Source organism: Lagenorhynchus albirostris, chromosome 15, assembly GCF_949774975.1.
Source record: "Lagenorhynchus albirostris chromosome 15, mLagAlb1.1, whole genome shotgun sequence".
Lineage (NCBI taxonomy): Eukaryota > Metazoa > Chordata > Mammalia > Artiodactyla > Delphinidae > Lagenorhynchus > Lagenorhynchus albirostris.
In genome coordinates this window covers 51586260-51597903 of record NC_083109.1, presented here as the reverse complement: position 1 = coordinate 51597903, position 11644 = coordinate 51586260, and the positions used below count along the sequence as shown (strand labels likewise).

The 11644-nt window shown below is 61.3% G+C and overlaps 1 protein-coding gene across 1 annotated transcript; it reads left to right on the top strand.

The window, feature by feature from the left end:
- The first annotated feature begins 1448 nt into the window (after positions 1 to 1448).
- PRSS27 (serine protease 27) lies at positions 1449 to 8328 on the top strand. Its single transcript, XM_060123657.1, has 6 exons — positions 1449 to 1503; positions 4808 to 4834; positions 5492 to 5654; positions 6763 to 7034; positions 7415 to 7584; positions 8035 to 8328. The coding sequence occupies exons 1-6, from the start codon at positions 1449 to 1451 to the stop codon at positions 8326 to 8328; spliced, it is 981 nt and encodes a 326-aa protein (XP_059979640.1).
- Positions 8329 to 11644: the final 3316 nt, after the last annotated feature.

Here is an 11644-nt window from a genome sequence, read left to right as displayed (position 1 = left end):
ACGCCTCCTCCCCCTCACAGGGCTGATGGAGAAGCAAAGTGAGAATTGGGGTGAGGGGGTCAGGAAAGGAGGACAACGGACGGTGGGAGTGCTCGCGGTGTGTGTGTGGGGGAGGTGGGAGGAATGGGAAGAAGAGGGACAGTGAGGAGGTGAGAGACCCCCCCCCGCACCCCCCCTCAGCATCCTGCCCGGCCCGCCCGGCGCTGCTGCAGGCGGCCACTAGAGGGCAGAACTGCGCTGACCAGGAGCTCCCGCGAAGGCCAAGGCAAGAGGGCGGGGGTTGCCTGACACCCAACCCAGCCCCGGAGACCGCGACCCCGGCTCCGACTACCCCCCGGGGCGTACCGTAGCACACCCAGGCCACGCTCGCACCCACTGCGCAGGCGGGGAGGCTGAGGCAGGGCTCTGCCTCTTATCCTGCGCTCCCCATCCCAGTTCTGGAGGGGATCTGCCGGTCCTGGTCCCTTCCTCCGGCCAAAATCCGAACCGCCGCCTGGGCGGGCAGTGGCCGCCGAGACCCGACTCCGCCTCTGACGTCAGCCCCATACCCCAAATAACTTCCTCCCGGAGTCGCTTCCGTGGCGGCCGCAAGTCCCGGACACGGCCAGCCGCGCCCAGGGCAGGGTTACCCGGGGACGGTCATCCCGACCCGGCCTTCCCAGAACCAGCTTCCGCCCCGCCCACCCCGGCCCTCGGGTTCCGGGAAGCCCACCCCCCCGGCCCCGGCCCAGGGGAGGAGGGTGCCGCCCCGGGGACGGGAGGGAGGCAGGGGAAGGGAGGTCATGGCCACCTTGGGGCCGGTTCTGGGACTGCTGGGACCCACTTCCTGGAGGGAGGGCCGGTGAGAGCGCTGGGGTCGACTGGGGACCCCGCTCCGGACTCCTTCCCTGCTCTCCTTTGTTCCATAAGCACAGGTGACCTGGAATTTTCCGTGCCCATCCCCCCTCCCCCCAAAAGTGTAAGCCCCAGTCCTGGACTCTGTTTCTTTCACTGATGTCCAGTACATAGTAGATGCTCAATAAATATGAATGAACAAATGAATGAATGAAACAGGAAGGGTCTCATGGGCAGACTGTAGTCAGCTTATGTGGGGCCTGTGGTCAGTTGGCGGATGCGGTCAGCCATGGTGGGGGTTGGAACCCCATGCCACAAGCACCTAAATGGGGCAGATGCACCTTGGCCCCCAAACCCCAAGGTGTCTTAGGGTGAGGGGTCTGGCCCCTTGGGGTTCAGGGTCAGGTCATGGAGGAGTCGGGGTTCTGGGGTGCCTCCTTCCTGCTGAGAGGAACTGGGCGGGCCAGGCTGACAGGTCCAGTGGCATAGCCAAGCTGACACTCATCTCCAGCATATAACCCCACTTCATGGAGCCCCGAATGTTGTGCTAGTGTTCACGGAGCTCCTGCCACTGCTGTCCCCTGCCCGTCGGGCACTCCAGCCAGGCCAAGACCATGAGGCAGGTGCCGGCTGTGGCCCTGCTCCTGCTCCTGCTGCTGCTGCGGTTTGGTGAGTCCTAGAGGCTGCAGGGCCCCTCTCTCCTACCTGGAGCTGTAGCTAAGCCCCCCACTCCCTGGCCAGGCCTGGGGCTGCAGCACGGGCCTCTCCTCCCTGCCCCAGGGGGAAGGTTCCAGACATCCCACCTGGGGGAGTGAAGTGGGGAAGTTGGATTGGGGTGTGGATGCAGGCCCGGGAGGAGCCCAGAGGCAGTAACCATAACCCTGCTTCCCTTGCCTTGGGCAAGCACGGCCAAGCTCTGGGCTTGGCGCTTCTGCTTCCTCTCATCTGGGCCTCTCTCCCTTCTCCAAGGGCTGCATGGGTGCAGGATCTGAACTCAAAACCCCTGCCCTCCAATCCCTGGGCCACTGTTCGCTGGGCCCGGGAGAGGTAGCTGAGCTGCTGCCTGAGCCTGGGATCCTTGGGAGGCTGGTGAGGGCTTAGCAGGGAGCAGGGGGACAGGGGTGCAGGCTCCAGCTCCCACCAGAGAGGGAGGGTATGGGAGGAGCAGGCCCTGAACCCCTGTCCCCTCTCCCAATCATGGGTCAGGGTTAGCAGGTGCCAGCCAGGGGACCCACCTGCAGGCCCCTCCCAGTGGGCGGGCTGCTCTCTGCCAGGGAAACTCTCCCGCATTCCTGGGCCACCTCACTTCCCTGTCCTTAAGTCACCTCCCAGGGCCAGGCCGGGTCACCCCAGGCTGCAACTCAGCCAGGGCTCCAGTCTTTCCACCAGGGGAGGAGGGCACCAGGGCGGCACCTTGGTGGGGAGGCCCCAGCCTCCCTGGGCTCCACAGGGCCTCTCCAGGTCTCGCTGCCCCGCCTACCTCCCCTGGCCTCCTGGTTCAAGAACCACAGCGTTCTTTGAGGGAGCCCATCTCCGCCAGGGTGTGTAACACTGTGATTGCTCCTGGTGGGTTGAGAAACCAAGGTCATTGCCAAAATGGAAACAGCGGCCTGCACTTGGCTCTCAAACAGCTGTGACCAGAGGCCTGAACTCCTTCAACACTGTCCTTGCCCCTCATCCCTGGCTGTTCCCTCCTAGAGCCTTGGGTCTCTCCTATCCCCACTAGCAACTAGCTACAGGAGCATGAGGGCCCTGGGCCCAGAGGAGGGGCCTGACACCCCCACCAGCTCACCCAGCCCCTATAGGACACCCACCCTGCAGAGTTCAGGTCTCCACATCACCCCTTCCCGGTCAGCCGTGCTCCCACAGCTGCTCCCATTCTCTCCCTCTTATACATTCCCCGGGCTCAGGCCCCCTGGATGTGGGCTCTGCCTTCACAGAGCTCCTGAGCCCATAGGTGAGATGAGACAACAATTCTACCCCCAGGGCAAGGTAAGCAGAGCTCTGTGAGGCCAGGCAGGAGGACAGAAAGCTCAGAAGAGGGAGCCAGGCTTCCCAGACAGTGCAAGCGAGGAGGGCTGCCTGGAGGAGGAGGCATTTCAGTTAGGCCTGATCTGGATTAGGACCATATAGAATCTGGATTTGTAGACACCAGGAGGAAAGGGGTGCTGTGGGCAAACATTCAGCGGCCAGAAGGCTCAATCCGAATGAGAAGCAGAGTTGCATTAGGCTGGGGTGAGGAAGACTGCAGAGCTCTAACGGGGTAGGGGGTGGGTGTGCTGCCAGGCAGGGTGGGAGTGCCCTTGATCCTGGGAGCAGGCAGTGGAGGATCCATCTGCATGTATGGGAGGGGGGATGGCTGTGGGGAGAATCTGGACAAGGCTCTGGAAAAGTCCCACAGGGAGGGAACAAGCCTGAAAGCATGTTAATGCCGGCGAGGACAAGGTGAATGGGAGCATCTTGCCAGCAGAAGCATCAGCCTTAAAAAGAGCATGGGGTCTGGTGTTATCAATCTAATTAAATCATATTATACTAAGATAAGGGGCTGGAGGGAACTGCCCTCCTGGGGGTATTTGCATTTTAAAAAGGCACCTCATTAACACAAATCAATGTCCAGGCAGAATTCCTGCTCCCCCCCACCCCCCGCTGGCCTGGGCTGACTACTTCCACCCTCACATTTCTGCTTGGCACCTCTACTTTGAAGAGTGGCCAGTCCTGCCTGTGCCTCCTCAGGCCCCTCCTCCTCCTCTTGCTCCAAGCACAGCTCCCCCCCACACCGCTTCTTCATCCAGCACCCCCAGCATTGGGGAGTGCACCCCTTAGACTGCAAGAATGGGGGTCCTGTAAAAATCCCCAGGGTCCTTGGGCACCCCATAGAGAGGCGTGGCTCAGCCTGGTCGTTTCCTGCCCCCAGGGCCCCTCAGCTGCCTGGAACTGGTTACCAAGAGGGGCTGGTGTATAGGGGGAATACTGAGGGCTGAGGTGGGGAGAGGCTGTCCTGAGCCCCCCACCCCAGCTCTGATCAGATCTGCCCCCAGTGAACCAGATATGTGAGTGGGGCTCTCTCTACAGGGCGGGTATTTCTGGAGTGTTGCTGGCACTGGGCTGGGGACTGTCGGCCTGGCTGGGGTTTCCGGGCTGGGGGGGGGGGTGGGTCCTGTCAAAGCCAAGTAGCAGGCCCTGTGCCTATGTCCAGAGACATGGGGGCAATGGATCCTGGGGAGATGGAGGCCATTACCGAACGGTTCCACCCTCACACCTCCCCTGTCCCTCCCATGGGCAGGGATGCCATGGCCCAGCAGGGTGCCCTGGGCTCCAACTGCAAGCATGCTGGAATGTCTGAGAGAGGGGTTGGCTCCTGGGAATCTGGAATCTTGGAAGGACTGACCCACAACCACTGGCTGGCCTTTCTCTACTCCCCCGAGACCCAAGTATCTGGGCTGTCGCCCCAGGACTCCAGCCAGACATGGAGCCCCGCTCCCTTTATCTCGTCCTTCATCCCAGCCCCGGGCTGGTGGAGAGGGATGGGGAGGGAGATCCCACAGCACCAGGGCCGAAGGCTGGATGCTCCGCAGAGCTTCTGACCAGGACGAGTGTGGGGTGTGGAGGGAAGGCCCTGTGGGGACAAGAAGGAGTCCTCCTGTCCCAAACAGGAGAGTCAGCCCTGACAGGGTCCCCTCACTGGCATCTCCTGATTGTTTCCCCCTGTGGCAAGGGGCTTGTCTGCCCTTGCAGGTGAGCTCTGGCCCACATGTCTGGCCTGTACACATCTCGGGGGCCAGACCTGTGGGGAACTGAAGGCTGCTGGCCTCTCCTGCCAGGTCCCCCTGTGGGCTGTCCTGCTGAGTCCTCAGGAGGTTGCGTGTGGAGCAGATGAGGGGCTACGCTGACCAGCAGTGGTGGGTGGGGCGGGGAGGAGCAGACCTCAGCTTCAGCTAAGTTGGCTGATCACCCTCTTTTTTCTCATTTCCAGGGACTCAGGAGGCTGAGGCATTAACTGGTAAGCATCCAAGTCCCCTGGGTCGGGGGATAGGAGTGGGCTTGTCTGAGAGCTGCAAGACTAATCAGAAACCCACACCCTCACACACCCCCGGAATGAGACCCAGAATGAATGGGCCGGGCACAGGGAATCCCACAGTGCAGGAAAGTTGTGGAGCCCAGGCAGGAGTGGAGGGGGAAGGTCTGACACACAGTGCAGGTGGCACAAGAGGGCCATCAAGGCAGGAAGCATGGAGAAGGGGGGCAGGGAAAGCAACAGAAAAAAAGGTAAAGACAGAGTTGGAAGACCACTCACCTACCCTACGTGGGACCCTCCCAACACCCACTGACCTTCCAGGAGCCCATTTGTCAGGCTCTGTGATAAGACCTTTACCCGTGTTATCTCACTCCCCGCCCCAGGTAGGTCTGATGTCACCATTTCACAGGTGAAGGGAGTGGGGCCCATGGTGGTGGGGGACTTTCCCAGAGCTGGGAAGGGTCTGCCTGTGTCAGAGGCTGACCTGATGCCCAGGCCTCTGACTTGCCTAAGGTCCCCAAGCAGGTCAGGGGCAGGGAGGCCGGGAAGTGAACAGAATGTGAAAGTGTGGGTTTGGGGGTATGGAATCAGAGCCGATGGAACTGGCCCCCAGTGAGCGCACCCCTGGCTGTGTTCCCCTAGCCTGCGGAAGCCCAAGGATGCTGAACCGGATGGTGGGCGGGCAGGACACCTTGGAGGGCGAGTGGCCGTGGCAGGTCAGCATTCAGCGAAATGGAAGCCACTTCTGCGGGGGCAGCCTCATCACAGAGCGCTGGGTCCTCACTGCAGCGCACTGCTTCTCCAAGTGAGTTGGCTGAGCCCCGACGCTCCCCCTCCCCACCCCCTCGCCAGCACAGCCAGCCTCCCTCCCCACCAGGGGCGCAGACAATGCAGACAGGACAACACCTCCCACACCTCCCCAACCCCGCAAAACGCTTCAGCACCGCGGACAGAGCCGACCCGCTGCAGTGTGGGGCGCTCAGGCTGACCACCTATGGGGGGCGGGTTCGGTCTGCATTATCTGAGCTTTCCCTACCAGAGCTCCCTTTAGGTCCAACCTTGGGGCCAGCTTCCAGCAGCAACCCCTGCTTCCTGGCTCTTGCTCCCCCCAGCCCAGCTGGGAGGGGTACACTCCCCTACTGCTGGTCTCACCAGTGAGGTGTTTTGCCAGACCTGGGGCCTGCCCCTGCCGATGCTGGCAGGCTCCTCCCATGCCCTGGCCCTCTTCCCCGTCCCCCTCCCACACCTCAAATCCAAGACACTCCCTTTCTGGCTGGGACTCTGGGTACAGGTGGACTCGAGCAGAATGGCCTTAAGGTCACCTATGCCGTCCGTAACCAAAGGGCCAAGTCACCCAATCCCTACTACCATACTATGACCCACCTGGTCCTAGACCTTCAGGGTTTCCCAAGCATCTTGGCTCTTGCCTCACCACAGCTCTGCAATTCTTTTAAAACCTCACATTTTAAGTTCAGATATTCGGGCTCAGAGGGAGTAGGCGGCTTGCCTAAGGTTAGGCCCAACCCCCAGATGCACCCTGGTGGGTGATCATCTCCTTCAACCCTCACAGCAAGCCTTTCAGGTGGGGAATGTTAGTGTCCCCATTTTACAGACAAGGAAGCTGAGTCACAGAGAACTTGCTGGGTGACTTGCCCACGGTCGCCAGGCTGGCCGGGGTATAGCTGGGAATTAAAGTCAGGAATTAAAGCTGCTTCAGTTTCTACCCCCTTACCCACCTCATCCTGATGTATGTCCCACTGGAGATTACTTTTTTGAAGACAATGTACAGAGAGATGTTGGCACCATGGGGAGCCCAACTCCTCCCTCTTTCCCATCTCCATTTAACTTCCACCAACTCCACCTGTGAAGCCCTTGTGGGGCTGCCTCACACCAGCTCTCTGCTCTCCCACCAGCACCTCTGAAACATCCCTGTGCCAGGTCCTGCTGGGGGTGCGGCAACTGGTGAAGCCAGGGCCGCATGCCATGTACACCCGGGTGAAGCAGGTCAAGAGTAACCCCCTGTACCAAGGCATGGCCTCTAGTGCCGATGTGGCTCTGGTGGAGCTGGAGGCACCTGTGACCTTCACCAATTACATCCTCCCTGTGTGTGTGCCTGACCCCTCAGTCATCTTTGAGACGGGCATGAACTGCTGGGTCACCGGCTGGGGCAACCCCAGTGAACAAGGTAATGGGGCAGGGCCAGGAGAGAATGCGGGACATGCCTAGAGAAGGCAGCGTGGGGGCCACTCTGAACCAACAATCTTTTTCTGTTGATATTGGTGCACATGATCTCTACTCAAATGGGTGGAGTAGGTATGGGAAAGGGGCAGTAGACTCAGGAAGAGGAGGCATGGGGAAGTGGAGAGTGGGGAATAGAAAGAGCCCAGGCTGGTGGGTAGGAGGAGGGAAGAAGGAATTCTGTCTCACAAAGCCCCCAGCCAGAAGAGAAGGTCTAAACACAAGCAAGAATGGGAAGGGACAGAGTTGTGGTTCTCAAGAACCCAGGGCCCCGGAGTCCTTAGTAAGACTGTCCACTGAGTCGCAGGCTGTGTCTCCCCTCCCTAGACCACCTGCCCAACCCCCGGATCCTGCAGAAACTCGCTGTGCCTATCATTGACACGCCCAAGTGCAACCTGCTCTACAGCAAGGATTCTGAGCCCGGCTTCCAGCCGAAAACCATCAAGGACGACATGCTGTGTGCTGGCTTCGCCGAGGGCAAGAAGGACGCCTGCAAGGTAGGGACCAGGGTGGGCCGTGCCAAGGCTGAGCCCTGCTCCCCAGACCCCAGTCAAGGTGGAAGCCAGCCCACCTGGGACAAGGGATAAGGCCCCAGGAGGCGGGCCCATGGGGTCAGGACAGGGCTGTGCATTTGACCAGCTGGGAAAGCAGATTCCTGGACCCCACCCGGGGGAGTCAGGCAGCAGGTCTGCAGTGGGACCCAGGAAACTGCATTTTCAACACACTCTCCTGAGATGAATCAGGGTGGATAGTCTGGGGATGTTAGAGAAATGGGCACCCCAGGTCAGAGAGGAAGGACTGGGTGGCGGGGTGGGGGTGGGGGGGTGGGTCCTGGGCAGGGAAGAACAGATAAAGGGAGGCAGACAGGCATGTGTGCACCCATGTAGCTGCAAAGCCTGGCTCTTGCGCCTCCGTGGACTCTAACGGTACCTCTTCTTCACCTGCAGGGAGACTCGGGGGGCCCCCTGGTGTGCCTTGTGGGTCAGTCATGGCTGCAGGCTGGGGTGACCAGCTGGGGTGAGGGCTGCGCCCGCCGGAACCGCCCAGGTGTCTATATCCGGGTCACCTCCCACCATAACTGGATCCAACGGATCATCCCAGAACTGCAGTTCCAGCGGCCTAGCTCGGGTGGCCAGAAGCGGGACCCCCGGGGCCAGCAGCCCCTCGGTCGGAACTTTGCACCCTGCCTGGCAGCCCATGCCATCCTCCTGGTCCTCATGGCCCTGCTCACCTTCCTCTGAGCTGCGCTCAGGCCAGTGGGCCAGTGGCTCCCCGGAGCCTATGGTGTACATTTGTAAATAGCTCTCCAATTCTCCCTACTCTCTAACGCCCACTTATTTTTATTTATGTTCACTCTCCAATAAAACCCTAACCTCAGTGCCGGCTGCCTGGGTGTAGACCCTCGGGGAAGGATGGGGCCGGTGCTGGGCAGGGGGTGTGGCGGATGAGGCTCCCCAGTGGAAGGAGCTACAGCAGGCACATTGGAGGCTAGACATCACCGAGTCCTGTGACACCTGTGGCCTGACCCCCTCACAGGGGCTTCCCTGACCCACCCCCCCGCCTCAGCATCCTTGCCAACGTGGTCGTCACCATGAGTGTTGCCAAGGGGTGCCCTGTTCTGGGCACTGGGGGCAGCAACAGACACTGGCAGGGGGCCCGGCAGAGGGTCCTGAAGGAGGGGGGCTCTGCGGGGCGTGGGGGAGCACAGCCCCCACTGCCTATGTCTGAATCACCCTGAACTTCTCTTGGCTGTCACACAGAGGAGGCAAGGCCCAGGCCATTCGGGGCCGTGGAGGTCAGCAGGACAGGCCCCCCACTGAGACAGGCCAAGGCTTCAGCAGCTCCCTGGGCCAGGACCCCCTCCTTCTTCCTTCTGCGAAGTTTGGGGTTCAGGCCATCCTTGCAGCAGTCTTTAATGGTTTCTGCGAGGATCCCTGGGGAATTCAGGAATGAGCTGCAATCCTGCACAGAGAGCCTGGTGCTTGGCCCTGCCTCCAGGGGCCCCACCCCAGCTCTGCTGCCCCCTCTCGTCCCTTGTCCTGTCAGTAGCTCCACGCCATCCCCCTCCCAGTCCTCCCGTGACGGCCTGTGGCCACCAGGAATCCAGCAGAAATAGGTCTCAGAGCCCAGGCCCCAGCTCGTTCTGGCCCTGCCTGTCCTGGCCGCGATGGTGCGGCTGCCCACGGAGGTGGCCCCGGGTTCTCAGCCTGGCCCAGCATGTCCACGGCAGGCCTTCTGCAGTCGGACGGCCAGCTCCCCAGTGTGGGCTGATTCCTGAAAGGCACCCAGCCTCCTGCCGTGCTCAGTGACCATGAACAGACGAAGAGGCCTGAGAGGGCAGGGCCTCGCACACCACACACGCACACCCATGCTCACATGCTAGTACATGCACACACTTGCACACCCACACACAGAGAAACATGCACACGTACGTGAGCACGTGCACAGGCCCAGCTGGCCCGGCAGGTGCTGGGAGAACGCAGGCCTGGCTATTTATGGAACGTATCAATAAGCACTTAGCAGGCACCTGCTGTGGACCAGCTCCGGGAATGGAGTGGGGAACACACACTGAATTCGCCTCTGCTCTGCTTTGCCTGGGCATGTTCCTGCCAGGCAGGGAGCACTGCTTGGTGGCCCTCCAGGGACTGAGCCATCTGAGGGCTTTTTCTCCAGAGCAGAGATGGATTCCGAGTCCCGGCGGGGAAGGTGGGGTTGCGGGGCAGCGGGTGCACTGAGGCCTGATGGGGGGACGACCGGGCTGTGGGTGTCCTGAGAGTGGCCCCAGGGACAAGTTCTGGGTCATCTTGGCTGGGAGCAGGGGCTGGCCTGGGTCCTGCAGCTTGGGAGAGAGGCGACCCTGCTGTGGGGAATAGAAAGAGCTTCAGGCCCTGCAGTGATATGGGGGTCAGAGGAGGTTAGGTGGCCCATCTGCCACGTCTGTGGTGAGAGGCCAGGATGGAGCCCAGGTGAGGGCCAGGCCCCCCTTGGAGGAGGACTTGCCACCCTGCCCCTGCCTCCTCTTCCTGCTGTCTTAGCTTTCTGAGTGCCCTGGGGTCCCCCATCACCCCACCATCCTCCTGCCTCTGCTACAGGGCAGGGGTCTGGTCAGGGTCCTGTGGGCCTAACAGGGAGGAGGGGCGAAGATGTCAGGGCAGGCCAGTGCTCCCTAGTGACGCCCCACCCAGCCGGGCTAGGAGAGTGAGGCTAGGGTCCTGGGTGGGTCCCAGGCGGTGGCCAGTGTGCGACCCTAGGGCACAGATCCCCCACGCCCTGGGCTTCCTAAACCCAGGGTGGACACTCAACGAGACAGCTGCAGGAGGGGAAGGGACACACTCGTGCAGAGACTAAGGGTTTAAAGGGAAGCAGGTTTTATTCACACTGTTCACAGTGCGCTCAGTGCTGTGAAGGGGAAGGAGAGAAGTGCCCCCAGCTGTCACAGGTCCCCTCTCCCACCTGGGTGGGGCGCCACTCAGACACAACTTTTGCTGCCCCCAAGCAGCGCCTCAGGGCCACTGCCTGGTGGGTGGGGGCCCCACCAGGGCCCCGCCGGCTGCAGGGAGAAGGCTTTGGAGTGATAGCCGGCTGGCACAGACCACTAAGCCGTGGCGGGCGGAGGGAGCGGGGCTCAGCCCAGGGCAGGGCCCACCTTGCAGCAACCAGAGCAGCCAGCAGGTGAAGCCACAGGAGGGGGCCACAACTGAGCCTGGAAATCCATGTGCACACACACCATACTGCACGCTTAGGATCAGCCTGTGGGAGCCCCAAGAAGGAAAACCACTGGGCCAGGACTCCAGGACCCCTGACCCCTTCTGGCCTCAAGGATCAGGGGTCAGCCATGGTCCTGATGCCAACACCTGGAGCAGGCAGGGGTGCAAATCAAAGCCCCCCCCCCAAACCAGAGACACCGTCCCGACCCAGGGACTGTACACCAGCGTCCTGATTTGCAGTTTGTCTCAGGGAAGCACAGCTCAGTCCAAAGGCGCCAGAGCGGCACTGCCTCTGCTCACAGACGCCAGCCCTGGAAACACGACAGACACTCCAAGAAGGCTGAGAGTTTGGGTTGCAGGAGACTCCGGCATCTCGGGGTCAAAGACATCCTACCCAACCTCTGGGAGCCAGAGCTCTCCAGGGAACACGTGGAATGGGAATTTCCTCAAAGCCTTGGCGTCCCGGGAGTTTCTGAAGAGCCACCACCAGGGGGAGCCAGAGTGGCTGTGGGGGGTGCGGGCCCAAGGAATTTCAGAGAAATTTCTCTGAAGCTGGTGCTTCTGGCCAGGGAAAGAGACAAGACAGGTGCACACGCTTGATGCAACGAGGCATCTGTACTTTTAAAAAAGTCTCTTGAAGATGATCTCCTTGGCCCAAGGGATGGGGGCACGATACCATCAAGAGATGATGGGTGAGGGCCGGGGGCTGGTCCAGCTGAGGCGGGGAGACAGGCCTGTGCTGCTCTAACCTGCCAGCCCCAGGCTGGACAGTGACACAGGCGGCAGGCCCGGGGCTGTCGCGAGCCCAAGGCGGCGCTTCTGCAGTAGTGGCTCTTCCGTGCATTTTAAG

What these genes read in the sequence shown, in the direction of transcription:
- PRSS27 (XM_060123657.1), top strand. Translation starts at nt 1,449, where the DNA reads ATGAGGCAGGTGCCGGCTGTGGCCCTGCTCCTGCTCCTGCTGCTGCTG. An exon ending in CCTGCTGCTGCTGCGGTTTG is followed by an intron (nt 1,504 to 4,807) that starts GTGAGTCCTAGA and finishes TCTCATTTCCAG; the next exon opens with GGACTCAGGAGGCTGAGGCA. An exon ending in GCAAGAAGGACGCCTGCAAG is followed by an intron (nt 7,585 to 8,034) that starts GTAGGGACCAGG and finishes CTTCACCTGCAG; the next exon opens with GGAGACTCGGGGGGCCCCCT.